General features: G+C 33.8%; 1 protein-coding gene across 2 annotated transcripts in view; it reads right to left on the minus strand.

Annotated features, from left to right (window-relative positions):
* LOC101898415 (semaphorin-2A) overlaps positions 1 to 18,108 on the minus strand; it is a 172,867-nt gene that overhangs the window by 88,962 nt on the left and 65,797 nt on the right. For both annotated transcript variants that reach the window (XM_020034693.2, XM_059120024.1), the window contains exons 3-4: positions 11,973 to 12,060; positions 7,677 to 7,728 (exon numbers count right to left, since the gene is read on the minus strand). In XM_020034693.2, the coding sequence (XP_019890252.1) occupies positions 7,677 to 7,728; positions 11,973 to 12,060 (140 nt within the window). The remainder of the gene's footprint in view (positions 1 to 7,676; positions 7,729 to 11,972; positions 12,061 to 18,108) is intronic.

The following is an 18,108-nucleotide window of genomic DNA, read 5'->3' on the forward strand; positions in this document are numbered from 1 at the left end:
TTGCCAACAAATGTCAAAGTATTTTTTAAGAGTTATTCCTGCCCCTTTATATTTCAGTTCTACTAGAGAGCAGTAACCCTTGCCACTACACTTCTGCGGCGTTTGATGGCCAGAAACAGAATTATGAATCTTCAGAGGGATAATCTGATTCATGGCTTTCCACAGCTTTTTATGCCCAGTTAACTTCAAAATATATGAACTGTTAATGCACGCAAATGGAATCGGCATACATAATGATGGCACCGCATCAAAGGATAACACACTCATCCAATCATCCACACCCACACATACATACGTCATATTTCGCAACAGTAGAAGACATTTCATAAAAATTTTATAAAGCCTAAAAGCACATGAAAATATTGCAACGAGAATTATTATGTATAAATAAACTAAAGCCAGGGTAACACTAAAACTAAGCATGGTTAGAGTTTTTTTTTGTTGTTGTTGTATGCTTTTTCTTCTACTCTCGATTCAGCTGACCCCAGGAGATAAATATATATTTTTTTATGTTGCGTTGTTCTATTTCACTTTTCCAACCAACTTTAACTACAAAGTGAAATAAACTGGAAAAAATGCGAAAACAAAAATTGTAGTTTGTACAACCATAACTTTTTCGCCCTTGCCTTTGTGTGTTGTTGCCGTTGTTCGTGGAGTTGTTAGTCATAGTCCATAGATGTTGTAAATACTCCAAAAATATAGACAAGGTAAATATGCATATGTATATGTTGAAAAGTATATCTGACGGGTTTTATCCACTCTCTTCTATTTTTTTGCGGGTGAGAGGGTTGTGGTTGTGTGTTGATTGTGAGCATGGGGAGTTTGCTGTAAATTAATTCTTTTTTGGGCAGTTACACTCGAGAAAAAACGAATGTGTTAATGTATATGATTTTTGATATTTTGAAATTAATTCAAAATGGGTTTGAATTCGGCAACAAGATAAGTAATAAGTATCAGTTGGTTTTGCCGACAGATGTATGGCCTCAGCCTATGTTCGATTATTTAAATATATGTTGACTTATGTTATGATTATTCAAATTGATGAGCTTCTATGGAGTAGGTTCCGAATAAATAACCAATATAATCCATTTCGCATCGGACCTAAATAATTATGATTTAAATATTGTGACGTGCCAGGGTCGGACTGAATTGGTGACTTCCTTCACTTTAAAAGTGTTGGAAATTGTGACCCTTTGTGGGTGAAGTATCAGAATAGGCTCGCAGATATATATCATCTTCACAACATATCATGTGTTAACAAATATGTTTTGTACCCACATAGGATGGGGGAGGGTATTAGAAGAAATCAACCGATCTCTACCATCTTTATAACATATCTTTATTTTGATGAAAATATTGAGACATGCCAAGTCTGAATGGAATCGGATGTTAAATTCGCGTTTTATGAGCTTGATGGATATTTAACATTTTGAGCTTTTTGGGTAGGTGCCAGAAGGAGTGGACCGATACATACCATCTTCACAACGGATCTTGTGTTTGTTGAAATAATGGTATGTGTAAAATATGAAGAGAACCAGATGCTTATTTTGGAATTTATTTAGTTATTCAAAACTTTGACCGTTTGCGGGGGATGTACCGAAGGAATAGTCCAATCTCTACCGTCTTTATAACAAATCTTGTATTGGTAAACATATTGAGATGTCCCAAGTCTGAACAAAATCGGAAGTTAATTTCGCTTCATGAATATTTAAAATGTTGATAATAGGAGGAGATACCAGAAGTAGTGGACCGATATTGCCCATCTCCAAACTCGATCTAAATTTGATAACAATATAACGATGTACCAAGTTTGGACCAAATTGGATACCCCCTTCGAGAGTTATTGTGCGCACCAGCCCGACAGACGAATGGATGCACGGACGGACGGACATCGCTAGATCGATTCCAAATGTCCTGAAATAGATTTGGTCCAAAGGGACGTAGGGTCTATGAGGCACATTATGGACGTTTCAAAAATTTATCCCTTCTCTAGCCATATATCTTAGGGTATAAAAATGTTTATACATATACAGAACAAGCAAGTTCCCGCTAATTCATCTGCGAAAATGCCAAAATCGATCATTTTGAAGTTTGCCGAGAAGGAAATCATTAGAACCATTACACGACGGACTCACATCCATTTTTTCCGTCCAAAACCATTTCAATGACTCCATTTTAAATCCTGTAAACCAACAGTGACCACAACATCAAATTTTGGAATATCAGCTTTAACCCTTCACCCAATACCAGATTTAGTACACTTCGTACAATTATAGTAGACGTTTCCAAAACCATCTTACCTACAGACACCAACAGTGACCACAATGTCATTCTGGAATTTCAGAGGTATCCCTTCATCCAATACCAAATTTAGTTCAATTTAGTACTTTTCGAACAAAAATAGTACAAATTTCCAAATCCACCTCCAAATTTCAACCACAGATACCAACAGTTATCAATATAGCAAATTTGAGAATTTTATCTTAATACCATTAATTAAGACCAAACTACGCAAAGTACGCATTTCCAGAACTAGCTCCATATCTCTTTACCAGATACCAAGAGAAACCACAATATCAAATGTCGGGATTCCAACTCTATCCTTTCACACAATACCTAAATTAGTACCACTTAGTACTTTTCCATATATTAATTCCAAATACCAACAGAGACCTCAATGTCAAATTTGAGGATTCCAGTCTTATCCTAACACTACTTTTCGTACAAATATACAGCGAATTTTCAAACATCCGCCAAATCTCATACATAGATACCATCAGTAATCTAAATATCAAACTTCAGAATTTTTATCTCTATCCCTTCACCCAATACTAAATGTAGTATATATATAGTACCAAATACAGTACTTTTCGTACAATTATAGTACACCTTTGCAAAACCACCCCCATATGACCAGTCTACAAATGAAAAGCGACCCTTACACAATTTTTCAGACTTCAAGCACTATCACCCAATACCAAATTGTATCAAGTATAGTACTATTTAGTACTTTCCGTGCACTTTCCCAAACCAACTTTTTATCACAAACCTACCACCAACAGGGACCTCAATACAAAATTTAAAATTTCCAGCTTCATCCGTTCACCCTAAACCCGAATGTTTCAAATTTAGTACCAATTAGTACAGATCGCACACTTAGTACATATTTCTAGAACCACCTTCATATATTAAACTTACTTTCCAACCTTGATTTTCATACCAAATTTCAAGTTTTAAGTTATATACGTTCACATAATATCAAATGGTTCTATTTTAGAAGTTTAGTGCCATTTAAGAACCTTTCGTAACCTTAAAGTTCGAATTTCTAAATATCACTTGGTACATCTATCCTGCACTCCATCAGGGACACTCATTCCCAATTTCTGAATTCTATCAAATTTTTATTATAATATAGTAATTGTCGTATCCTTTTGGTTCGAACTTCGAGACTGACCCTCGTGCAAAATTTCAATATTTTAGCTTTTTGCCTCCTCTGGGCGTTGATTCTCGCTCGGTCAGTCAGTCAGTCACAGTTATTTCAATACTTCTATATATATATGGGTATAGGCGAAATAAAGAAGAAGAAATCTGTACTAATATATTGAGAGGTATATCCAACTCTGAATCGATTCCACCAAATTTGAGGCATTTCTGACTTCGAGAAGGATAATATTAAAAATAAATATCGGAACAATAGATATAAAAGGGACGGAGTTCCCGTGGTGAGTCTTGTTTGCTTACAGGAACATGTTGAATATGCAAAAATCCATCCAATTTAGTCTAATATTAACCATTTGACGCACAGTAAACTTAAATTTGGTAAAGATATATATTGAAGCAATATCCAAATCCCTAACCGATCTTTATAACATTTTCTAGAAACATCTGATAGGCGAGAATAAATTTTACTCACTTTCGGAGATCAAAATTGTCTATCTGCGCCCAAAATTATGCTTCACATTTATGCGAAAATTTTCCCCGAGTGTATCCTGTCAGTAGTTCGAATTTACAAAACAAAAGAGGGAAGAAAGAAAAAAAAAACTATATTATTTGAAATATGCATGGATAAGAGTAGAAAACCATTTCATGTTAACCAGTTTAGTGGATTTCTTGTTTTGTTTTTTTTTTTTTTTACCAAAACACACATACACTCACCCATACACACACAAATTGCGGGAAGAGAGAGAGAGAGTAACAAAAACAAAACTTTGGTAAATCATTTGTTGTGTTCAAATGTGGTGTGGAACAGCGTGTTTCAATGTTTTGTAGATTTCATTTAGATTTGTGGCAGTTGTGTGCCACTTTTTTCGATGGTTCTAATTTTTTCAACTTCCTGTTGGCCACACTTACTCACACACACACATGTATACACACCAGTAGTCATACCTAGTCATTTGGGATGTAATTTCATTAAAAATGTATGCAATTTTTAGGAAACGTACATGACGTTTTTTTATTCTCTTTCTTTTACCCACATTTTGTGCATAAAACACACATAAATCTATTGTCGTACCTTGGGGACCGTGTGTGTTTAGAGTACACCGAGTTGTCAGATCTCTTGGCAGCTGCTCTATTGCATCAGCGGCCATAGAAATGGTCGTTAGTACACTGCATGCACTATTTCGCCGGGGCTTCTAATGGAATTCACTTTACAAAGCTTGAGGTCATTTTTATGATTGTGAAAAACGGTGAACGGCGGTGGCCATAAAAAATGAAATCCCAAAATTAGATTTTTCTGTCATAATTTACAATTTATTGAAAATTGATTTTGTGACACACAAAACAAACAAACGAGGCTAAATGAAACAATGCAATTTTAAATCAAAGAATTGTGTCCTCTATTTTTTGGAATCATGAAGGTGAAATACTGTAGGGAAGAGGAGTGGATGTTAAGGGTAGAGCCTTGAAGGAGAATATGTGCAATAGAACTTTAATATGTATTATTCAATTTAAAATTACATATTTTGACCTTCCTTTAAGGAAATCAAAGTATTCGTCATAAAATAGGAATGTACCTGTTCCGAATTATTTGATCAATAAGAGATAACAGATTTTTGATACCCAAAAAAAAAAAAAAAAACTAAAATGTCAATACTGGTGTAATATGCCTTTAGAACCCTCAGAATACCGATTATCGAGTGGTTGCGTACTATGTGGACTATGTGCTGCTCTAAAAGCTTCTCAAAACAATGGGAATTTCGTTAAAGGGGTTCATTAAAGGGTTCGAAAAGATTAATAATTTATTACCTCGTATTGGACGCACCAAATGTGAATGAGAATCCTGAAATTTAAAATGGGAGTCGCTGATGGAGTGCAGGATAGATGCACCAAAGTGTCAAACTTTACAGTTACGAAAAGTTATATGATAGTTCCAAACCTCTTAAATGGTACCATTTGGTATTATGTGAAAAGTGCCTCTATGCCTTCACATAATTCCAAATGGTTCCATTCAAGAGGTATAGTACTGTTTAAGAACTTTTCGTAACCTTAAAGTTTGAAATTTGGTATGAGAATCAAGACTGGAAAGTACATTTGGTGCTAAAGGCGGTTTCGGAGATTTGTACTAAGTGCGCGAACTGTGCTAAAATGTTACTTAATTCTTAACAATTTGGTTTAGGGTGAACGGATGTAGCTGGAGTTTTGAAATATTGCATTGGGGTCCCCGTTTGTGGTAAATTTGTGATAAAGAGGTGATTTTGGAAATATGTACTACACGTGCACGAAAAGTACTATATTTGGTACAATTTGGAATTGGAGGAACAGATATGACATAAAATCTAAATATAATCCGAAATAAGCAGCCGGTTCTATTCAAATTTCACACACCCATTATTTCTACTAACACAAGATCTGCTGCAAAGATGGGATATCCTTCTGGTAACTCCCTCAAAAGGCCCAAAATGCTAAAAAACAAAACGCTCAAACAAAGCGAAATAAGCATCCAATTCTCTTTAAATTTCACACACACAAACATTTTTGCTATTTCTTCATGGCCTGAAATCGGATTAAGGATATATGTGGAAGCTATATCCAAATCTTAGGCTTCTTCGATAAAATTTTGCAAAGGTATTTGTTTCTAAGATGAATTAAGTTGGAATTGCCAAAAATTCAGTCCATTTGGACTGATATTCGACATTTAAAGCACAAAAAAAAAACTGAAAAAGGATTTATATCTTAATCTGAACCGATCTCCATAGCATTTGACAGAGGTATTTTCGAGCAATATCTTATGTCCGGTACTTAATATCATTATCGGATGAAACATATATATGGATGCTATAGCTACATCTGAAACGATTTAATTTACTTGTACCAAAATTTAGGTCATTATATTAGCCATTTGTTGCACAAATAACCGGAAATCGTTGAGAATATATGGAAGCTGTATCCGATTATCACCAATTTCCATAGGGTTCGTCCTTGGGCCAAAATAATGTTGCTTACGGAATTTCATCTTAATTGGATAATAAATGAGACCAGCATTTTGTTCACAAGAATACACGGACGAACGGCCGGACGGACTGACATGCATAAATCGACTCAGAAAGTGATTTTATGAAGATCATCAAAAGTAACTATGGGTCTATCCCGCTTCCTTCTCCCTGTTACAGACAAATGCAAGAAGACATAATACCCTTATTACTATGTGGTGAAGGGTATAATAATTTCGTTGCGTTCTCACCTGAATAGGTATACAAATATATTTCGTATGATAATAGATTTAAATTACAATTTTAAATTTCTTCCACACCAATGACGTCATTTTCTCTTCAGCTATTATAACTAACTTCCACACATCACATACGATGATATTGACATAAATTCTGATATGTTCACAACAATAGCAACAACTACAATACATCAAATTTGTAACAGTAACATATTTCAATCTCATTTGCCACTATACAATTATATCAATGTCAAATTGAGAACAAATTTCGATTTCTATGGCGAAAATATTTCACAATTATTTCCAACAATGCTGATGCTAAATGCAATTTGACAAATCAAATGCATTTCTCTCGCAGCGAATGCATTTCATGAAAATGTGTACATATGTATCATAAAAATTTCTGACAGCCATGTTTTCTATTCATTAGGAGAGCGAGCGACATAGTGAGAGAGCTTCAGGTTATAACCGGCAGAGATTTGCTGGCTGTGAATGGATATTATTTGCAGAAATTTATTGGATTTTTAATTTTAATAGATGCGATTGTATGAGTGGTGATGATGCGCCTGTATGTGTGTTTTGTATAATTTTTCAGCTGACAAGTTCCCACTGGCGTGTGGGCATTGAGAGATATATGAATGCTTTCAAAAACAAAAAATTCCCCCACTTGTCCATTTATTTTGCAATAAATGACAAATATGGAACAGAAGATTTCATTCCAAGTTTGCCGCGTTGTTCTGTTCTGGTTTATTTTTGCATAATAAAATAAATCATATTTTGATGATGTTTGTGCCATAAATCGGATTGTTGGTTAACAATTTTTTAAAACTATATAAAAAAAAAACAAAAAAAAGCATAAATGGAAAAGTATCTTTAAATTGAAACCAGAGAGAAGTTGTGTGAATATTTACATAGTTTTCCATTTTATATGCGCGCACACACACACCTATACCTATCTATAGAAATGTGGGAATGTTTATTTTTTCATATTTTTTTATTTACTTACATCACATGTTGATGAGGATATATTTTTAAGGCTTAAACGGAATATGCGATCCCTGAAAAAGAAAAGATAAAAAGCACCAATGTTATTTATTTTGCTATAACAAAAAAATGTAAAAAAAAACCAATTATATATATGTAAAATATAAGCCGATTTGGTTTGTGGTAATATATCATCACCTGAGTGATGACAAATGTCATACAGGATTGTAACCAAATAAAAGAACAATTTAATTTTAAATTGATTGGAATAGGAAGGGAAAATAAGCAGTGGATAAGAGCAGTTGTGTAATGGTAAAAATTAATTAAATTAAATTAAAATATTTCTTTTATTTTATTTATTTATTATTACTATAATTACACCTAAGTCTGTTTTTACACGGTAGATTGGTTCCAGAAGAAGCCGTGTAAAAAAAAACCGTGTAAAAAATTACATTGATCTTATACCAAAATGGGTGATTTGTTCCTAATCTCTAAAACCTATTAAAATTAGTGAAAAACAAGAATTTTTAAGAACAAGAATTCATGTTTATTTTGTTAAATCAAACATATATAATGCTTATTTTCACAAGCATAGTAAGTAATGATAAAAAGATATGCACTCAAATCTAAAAAGTAAATGTATGGCAAATTCAGGAACTAAAAAACTATGTTGTGAACGAAAAGAATAGGTTATTTAATTTTTTAGGTAACAAATAAAATAAAATAGAATAACTATTGATACTATCGATGGTTTCAGACTTTTTTTCTTTCATAAATACTTTTTTGTGATATGAACATACTTCGCAAAAATTAAATTTGCCAAAAAATTTTAAGTACATAGAATTTAAAGTCGTGCTAAATGGAATAAAATCGTGTAAAAAATTAAAAATATTCAATTTTCAAACCGTGTTATATCAAAACCGTGTACAAAAAGACCGTGTAAAAACAGACTTAGGTGTATTATTATTATTATTATTATTATTATTATTTTTATTATTGTTATTATTATTATTATCATTATTATATTATTATTATTATTATTATTATTATTATTATTATTATTATTATATTATTATTATTATTATTATTATTATTATTATTATTATTATTATTATTATTATTATTATTATTATTATTATTATTATTATTATTATTATTATTATTATTATTATTATTATTATTATTATTATTATATATTATTATTATTATTATTATTATTATTATTATTATTATTATTATTATTATTATTATTATTATTATTATTATTATTATTATTATTATTATTATTATTATTATTATTATTATTATTATTATTATTATTATTATTATTATTATTATTATTATTATTATTATTATTATTATTATTATTATTATTATTATTATATTATTATTATTATTATTATTATTATTATTATTATTATTATTATTATTATTATTATTATATTATTATTATTATTATTATTATTATTATTATTATTATTATTATTATTATTATTATTATTATTATTATTATTATTATTATATTATTATTATTATTATTATTATTATTATTATTATTATATTATTATTATTATTATTATTATTATTATTATTATTATTATTATTATTATTATTATTATTATTATTATTATTATTATTATTATTATTATTATTATTATTATTATTATTATTATTAATAGCATTATTATTATTATATTGCTTTTTATACCCTCCACCATATTATGAAGGGTATATTGATTTTGTCATTCCGTTTGTAACTCCTCGAAATACTCATGTCAGACCCAATAAAGTACATATATTCTTGATCAGCGTAAAATTCTAAGCCGATTTAGTGATGTCCGTCTGTCTCTCTGTGTGTCCGTCTGCCTGTCTGTCCGTCTGATGTAATCACGCTATCTTTCCAACGGATTGAGATTGAAGGCTAAAATTTTGCACACAAGTTTATTTTGGTAGTAGGCAGGTTAAATTTGTAAATGGTCCATGTAGGTCCACGTTTTCATATAGCATATAGATATTCGGTGTTTTGATGATTTTAGCGACATTATTCACCGGAATTTTTTTTAAATTTGGTATTTGAAGTTCGTATTGGACTCTACAGCCTAAGACGGAAAATTGTCTGTGCCGGTTCACGTCTTCGTATAGCCCCCATATAACGGTACATACAAATATTCGGTATTTTGATGATTTCAGCGTCATTATTCATCGGATTAGTTTCAAATTACGCATTTAGAGTTCGAAATGGATGCAACAGCCTGTGACAGAAAATTGTCTATGCAGATCCAGGTCTTCGTATAGCTCCGATATAACGGAACCTCCCTATATACTAGCCCAATATAATGGCTATATTTGGTATTATTAATATTTTAACAGAATTTTATTTTTTGAAAATGTTCAAATTCGTTCCAAATGGTGGAGGGTATTCAAAGGCCCGGCCGAACCAACTGTTTTTTAACTTTTTTTTTCATATTTAACCATCCCAATGCTCCCTTTTTAAACCCTCAGCCATATGGCTAGAGAGGGCTATTTAATAGGTCAAAACGTGCCTAGTCGAAATAACGGTTTTAGGCCCTAGGTCTCTTTGGACTAAATCCGTTTCAGGATATTTGGCGCCGATCTAGCGATGTCCGACCGTCCGTCTGTCTGTTTGGTTGACGCCCACGATAAATCTCAAAGGGAGTATTCAAGTTGGTCCAAACTTGGTACAGCGTAATATTTTTGTCAAACTAAGATCAAGTTCGGAGATGGGCAATATCGGTATACTCCTTCTGGTACCTCCAGCAAAAAATGTCAAAATTTTCAAAAAATATATTTCCTGCGGCCAATGAAACCGTCATACGCTGAACGAATTTTGCTCTACAGTATTTTGGCCCATTCCCGGTGAAGCGCTTGCTTGAGATGATCGACACTTTGGTATTTTTAGTGACAACCTTGCTTTCCAAAATACACTCAGACACAATAGTCCAACGGATTGGCATCCGGAGATTGTGGTGGCCATTGTGCGCTGGAAATGAAGCACGGAACTTATTTTGTAACCATTATTGGGTGGCGCGTACTGAGTACAATGGTACTGAGTCCTGTTGGAATGTCCAAGGTCTGCGGCCAAAATGTTTGCGTGCCCAAGGCTTTAATACACGCCCTTCAGAATATTTTCGAGATAATATTCGGCCACGTTCGATTAATATGAGCTGAGAGCGATCATAGGCTGTTATGGCGACCCACACCATTACCATGGCCGGCGCTTGAGTTCTGGTGGCCATCCGGACAACCGAAGTTGCACATTTTCATCGGTCCTCTATGGCAAGTAAACACGATTATTTTTTTTATTTACAAACTGATGGACAACGAATGTTTTTTCATGGGAGAAAACCAAATTCGGCAGTTCACCACTTTCGGCGAAGCGAAGCAACTCTTTAGCTCCTTTGAGTATATTTTCTTCCGGTTGCGTTGTAAGTTCTTGCACTTTTTGGAATTTCAATAACTTTACCCCGAGCTCATTTTTCAATATTTGCCGAATGGAATATTGCGATATGTTCAGCTCAAGATCCACTGGTTTCGATCAAGTCGCTTCTTTACTTTTCCAACCATTTCAGCTAATGTTGCTGTTTTCTTTCGTCTACTTCCTTGACGTAGTACCAGTAACGAGCGATGGTACGAGACACAAAATATTTATTCAAATTTAATTGTTGGAGTGCTCTAACGATAGCCTCTTGTGGTTTTCCATTCAAATATAAAGAAATCACACTATCAGGCTTGAATTCCATCACGAATTGCTTTTTTTCTGGAAAGTTTTCACCAAAATGCATTTGTACGCTTATAAAGAATGTAATAGATTTTCACTGCAATAATTTTAACAGCTGTCGGATAAGTGGCTTAGAAATGACAGGAGTCTGAAGTTGGTTGCAGTTTTTACATTTCACCCTGTATTATAGAGATTTTGTGCTCTTTCTTATCGCCAAAACTTTGTCAGTTAAAATGAGCATTTTTTTGTAAAGATTTATCTTGCTTGGTTTTGGATGATGGTCATAATTATATCATAGCCGCAATTTACAGAATACCTTTGTATTTATCTAACCGATCATAGACTTGTCGCATGACATCCTAAACAAGTATTGGGAATATTAGGTGTTTCTACAACACCCACCAGTCGCATAGCAGACCCCTCAGTTCTATGAGCCAAGGAATTCTCTTGAAAAATTAAATAATGGACACAATATGCACAATTTGACCTAAAATATTTTAAACCTATTTATGTCCTTAAGTATTCCAATTAAATGCAAGAAAACATAATTTCTTACAGAAGTAGTCTTAGTTTACTTACATGGCTCCCACATATAGTGAATCCCTTTCCTCGTCCATATGGAAAGTTCGGTAGTAGAGTTTTCCACAATTGAATTCTCGGACATGATCTGCAAAAAAAAAAAATAATATCAATATTGTATTCATTAGAATTTATAGCATAACATTAAATTTAAACAATATTTTAAAATTCTAGTATAAAATATAACATTTTCGAAATTTCAGATTTGCACAAAATGTAAATGCCAAACCATCTTAAATTTACCCCAAAAATGTCACCATTAGTGGGTCATACAAATGCTATTATAATCCATAATTTCCTATGTATTATTAAATGTGTAATAATTAACAATGTATGCACACACATATACATTATATATGTATGTATGCCGACCACAATGTTCACAGCACAACCAAGTGTTGGAGTGTATGTTCCCAACATACCAAAAATACAATGCAGCTTGAGAACAATATTATAAAAATATAATTTTTCAACAATGTTTGAGAAACACTTATGTTCCACAAACATTTCTCAAATCTGTCCCTTGTTGACAAATTAGTTTTGATTTTTTGTGAAAATTGTCAGCAAGAAATTATTTTCTTTGGCAGAAAACAAAATCACGCGAATTTAGGACCCATTTCTGGACCGAACCCTTAAGGTATGCATGAATAATAAATCCGGGAATCTTTCACATAAATTATTCCAATCCCATTTCAGATTGGAAGCATCAAAAAAGTTGAAGGAATTCAATAGATGTGTAGTCTTCAGAAGTTCAAATAAGAGAGAAGAAAGCGTCATGGTATCAAGGCCACATGAGGCAGTGACTACTGGGATGTCCATCAAGAAAAAAATGTGAAAAACGATTAAAAATTAAAAAAATAATAATATTATATACTATTACAAAAATAAGCTTATTATAATATTATTTTTGTAAGCTTATTCTACAATTTCAAGTATAAGCTTATAAATAAGGGTTCCGTTTCGATTATTCTATACTTGTTACACAAACATTTTTCAATGTTTTCTCAAGATTTTCTCAAGCTTAAGGCTTATGTTCATAAGCTTATTGTAATATTATTCTCAAGCCATTTTGGTATGTTGGGAATTGTGTTAGCATGAGTGTGTGTGTGTACTTAAGTAGCAAATTTGTTCGACGACAAAAACTGTTTGCGTTAACAATTTGTTACCATAATTAATGGTCAAGTACAACTCATATGGCGTCATTAGTGCTGACATTGTTGTTGCTGTTGTCGTCGTCGATGTTGTTCACTTACACCAGACTACGACGACTACACTGACCGTTTGTCTGACGCCCCACCATCCTTCCCTCCCTCCTCTCCTCTCCCACAAAAAACAATCACAATATTTAGAAAATAATTGCTTACAAAGATTTTCCCAAAAAGATTCTTCATGGTCAAATTTCGGTTCTGTTGGCATTGGTCATGTTTCTGACTGACTGACAGAGTGAGTGAGTGATAATTTGTTTATTTTCTTTGTTGACAGTGGCATAACCGACCGAGAAATTCTATTGTTTGGTTGTTAACCGTTAACCCGTATAAGTTTTTTTTTCTCTCTGTGTGTGTGGAAAATTAATGATGGTAAGCATGAAAAGTGGCAAGAAAATTTAAGAAGAACACACAATAAGTTGAAGGAAAAACAGAAAAGCTGTCTTTCTTAGGATATTACAAGGAAAAAATTAGGATACAGTTTATAAAAGAGAACTAGCGTCGATAAAAAATAATTGCATACTTTTAGGCATTAACAAAATGCAAGTAGTAGCACAGGTCCCCTAAGGCCACAGCGACTATTGAATACACACAGAGTCCGTCACCGTTGAGTAACTGACCACCGAGGCCGTTAACTTGAAGTACGTGGCCTCAGAGACCACTACTATGGGTAGGTAACACAAGGGCTGGCCCATATCCTAGGTGTTCCCTATTATAGAACAGCAGGCAGAGTAGCTGGTCACAGAAACTACTAATGCCGTTTATTTAGGCCCGGGGCCACTATAATAGATTAGCTGATCACAGAGAATAGTTGGCACTAAGAGGTACCGCAAATTTACATCATCAGTCTCAGAGGACGCATATATAGCGCCGCTGGCCTAATAGTTACGTTACTGTAGAGCACCGAACCTCAGATGCCGCTACTGTAAAGTAATTGGATCCTGAGGCCAACACTGGAAAGTTTCTGGACTATCAGGCCGCTGCTGTAATGTGGGGACACCATGGGGCACTAGTTTAGATTAGTTGGTATCAGAATTGACTACTAAGGAGTTATTGATCTCAGAGGCCACAGCTGTAGATAATCAGAGGCCACTGTTGCTGGCTTCAGAGGCAGCTGCAGTCATGTACATGGCCACAGAGGCCATTGCAGTAGATTAGCTGCCCTTAGAGATATTTACTGTATTACTATAGAATATCTGGCTTCAGAGGCCTCTGTTGTAGAATAACTGGCCACAGAGATCACTGCTGTAGTGTAGCTGGCTTCAGAAGCCTCCAATATAGAGTAGCAGGCCTCAGTGATCTCTATGGTAATGTAGCTGCTTCAGAGGCCTCTAATGTGGGTAACTGGCTCAGAGATCTGTACTGTAGACTAGGTGACCATAGAGGACACTGCTGTGCAGTATCTGGCTTCAGATGCCTCTATTGCTGGCCTCAGAGATCTCTACTTTAATATAGCTGGCTTCAGAGGCGTCTAATGTATAGTAACTGGCCTCAGAGATCTCTACTGTAGACTATGTGGCCATAGAGGACACTGCTGTACAGTAGCTATCTTCAGAGGCCTGTATTGTAGAGTAGCTGGCCTCAGAGATCTCTACTGTAGAGTAGCTGGCCACAAAGGCCACTTTTGTAGAGTAGCTGGCCATAGAGGTCAATGCTCTCAAGCTGGCCTCAGAGTATGTGCTGTATAGTAGCTGGCTCCAGAGATCTCTACTGTAGAGAAGATGGCCTCAGAGGTCACTACTGTTGAGAAGCTGCCCTCAGAGATCTCTACTGTAATATAGTTGGCTTCAGAGGCTTCTAATGTAGAGTAACTGGCCTCAGAGGTTTTTAATGTAGACTATGTGGTCATGCTGTACAGTAGCTAGCTTCAGAGGTCTCTATTATAGAGTAGCTGGCCTCAGAGATCTCTTCTGTAGAGTAACTGGCCACAGAGACCATTGTTGTAGAGTAGCTGGCCATAGAGGTCACCGCTATCAAGATGCTGGCCTCAGAGTAAGTGCTGTAGAGTAGCTGTCTTTAGAGGCCTCTATTGAAGATTAACTGGCCTCGGAGGTCACTGCTGTAGAGTTACTGGCCTCAAATATCTCTACTGTAGAGTAAATGGCACAGAGGTCACAGCTGTAGAGAAATCGGCTTTAGAGGCCTCGATTGTTGACTAGCTGGAATCGAAGGACATGCTGCTAAAAAGTAGATGGTCTAAGAGCCCGCTACCGTAAAATACCTCAGGTACCGCAAATGCAGAGTAGCAGTCCACGGAGGCCACTACTGTAGAGTAGTTGGATTCAGAAACATCCTTTAGTTTTTTTTTCTTTATGACCAATTTTTCCTATTGTACCTCGTCATGTTCCCCAAAAATCCTATATTACATTTGTGAAAAACCATGATAACCCCAACATATCAGGCTATTGAATAAGCAAATATTAATTGCCACCGTTATGGTCATATTTAAATATTTGATTGTATTTATAAGAAGCAATAAAATCAATATTTGTGTGCATGAATTTGGCTTCCCCCATATAATGGTCCTACTTAAGGATATGTTCATTTCACTCTCCCGCTCTCTCTTTCTCTCTCTCTCTCTTTCTATCTTTCAGTTTATGGACACATAAATAGGCTAATACAATACAAATTGTTGTGTAATGTTTAGCTCAAAACTTACACATCGATACAAACACACATGCACACACATATATATATGTGAATGTGATATAATTCCATTATATAGGTCACATACCAATGGTCGTTGGCTAAGACCTCCTATTAGCCAGAACAAAGAACTTCTTACAGCAAATTGTGGTCAGTTTTATTAATGTAATTTTTTGGTTTTTCTTCAATATTTGATTATGCCATTTTGTGTTCGTTTCTCTGTGTTAGTGGGTAAGTAGTAGTTAGGTATACACACACACATGTGTATGCATGTGTGTAGATATGTAAATATTAATTATATTAATTAAATCATTGCTGCTTACTGGCATTACTTGGAAAGTAGAATTGTTGTGGGTGTTTAAATATTGGCTTTTTGAGTTATGCATGTATTAATTTGGCATATGAATGAGTGTGGTTTTCCAAGCAATTTATTTATAAAATATTTCAAATAATTTAAGTAGATATGTTGGTCATACATAATTATAATAGCAAATGGAAGGAGATATAACATGTAAAAAAGCTGTAAGTTCGGCCGGGCCGAACTTTGAATGCCCTCTACCATTTGCAATGAATTTGGCAATTCCCAAAAACAATAGAATACGTTAAAAATACTGTTAAAATCTTAAAAATACCGAATGTAGTTGTTACATTAGGGTCTATACGACGACCTGCATAGGTAACTTTTTTTATAAGCCATAATAATATTCAAATGCGAAACTTAACAAAAAAAAAAAAAAAATCGGTGAATAATGTAGCTAAAATTAACATAGTACCGAATATCGAGAGGTACAGTTTAGTGGGGGCTATACGAAGACGTGAACCTGCACAGACAATTTTCTGTCATATGCTGTAATATCCATTACGAACTTCAAATACCAAATTTAAAACAATTCAGGTGAATAATGTCGCTAAAATCATCAAATTACCGAATATAGGGAGGTACCGTTATGTGGGGGCTATACGAAGACGTGGACCAACACAGACAATCTCCTGTCATAGGCTGTGGCATCCATTACGAACTTCAAATACCAAATTTGAAACAATTCCGGTGAAAAATATCGCTAAAATCATCAAAATACCGAATATCGGGAGGTATCGTTATGTGGGGGCTATACGAAGTCTGTCATAGACTGTAGTATTCATTTCAAGCTGCTAATACCAAATTTGAAACAATTCCGATGAATATTGTCGCAAAAATAATCAAAACACTGAATATCGGGAGGTCTATAACAAAATGTGGAGCTACATGGCCCATTTTCAATACCAAAAGTCCTGCAGACATAGTATAGATTTGAGTAAAATTTATCAATCTACTTCAATTCGTTCGGAAGCTACAGTGATTTCCAGGGAAGGGTATAAAAATAGAGTAGGAGTTATATATATTACAAGTCGGGATTTTTAAAATCACAATACATTTTCAAGTAATGGAGAAAAAAAAACAAAAACTCTTAAAAAACAAATCTCTAAAAATTCATGAAATTAGGTACTACATATAGCTACTATAATGCTCTCCATTCTATGTCTGGTGTCAAACTATTTTGATGGATATTACAAAATTAAAGTTTGAACTAAAAATCGTTTCTTTCCAAAGCTCAAGCCAAATTTTTATGCTCTCATAAGCCCCTCATACCGTTTGCGCCAAACGTTCTTCATATTCCAGAAAAAACCCCTATTCGCATGTTTGATATTCAGCTAGAACATGCCAAACCGGATGTTGGCTTGTACACGCTTGAATTGCTATGGTTATTATTAAATATATTTTTTTTATTCTTTTCTTTCCGTCGCTAAACTATCAACTGTTTCTTGTGAGTGCTTGGACAGTATGGCAAAATAAAATATACATATACAAAGAAATAACAATCAAATAAAAAAATTTGTATTTGTTTGCCATTTCCGTCGGCGGCAGGCGAAAAATGCAAATAAAAGGGGTTATTGTTGAATATTTTTTTATATCTCTAAACACATTTTTATTGTGATTTTATTTCTTCAATGACTTATAAAATCTTGTATTCAAACAAAAGATTTGCAAATAAAATTTTACGACAAGCATTTTGATTTCAAATTTGATGACTTTAAAAAAGAATTAAATCTGAAAGTCAAAATTTGTTTCGAACAAAATTTATGCCAAAAACATCAATTTTAAGTACGTTTTTCAAAATTTTCAACAATTGCAAAGATGGACCAAAATTCCACGATCGCTTCACTTTTTATAAGGTGAACTATTTTCTTTGGAAATTTTAAGGAATTGTGTTGCAGATACCAGAAGAATGGATCGATATTGCTCA

This window comes from Musca domestica, unplaced genomic scaffold (assembly GCF_030504385.1).
Source record: "Musca domestica strain aabys unplaced genomic scaffold, Musca_domestica.polishedcontigs.V.1.1 16, whole genome shotgun sequence".
In the NCBI taxonomy this organism is placed as follows: Eukaryota; Metazoa; Arthropoda; class Insecta; order Diptera; family Muscidae; genus Musca; species Musca domestica.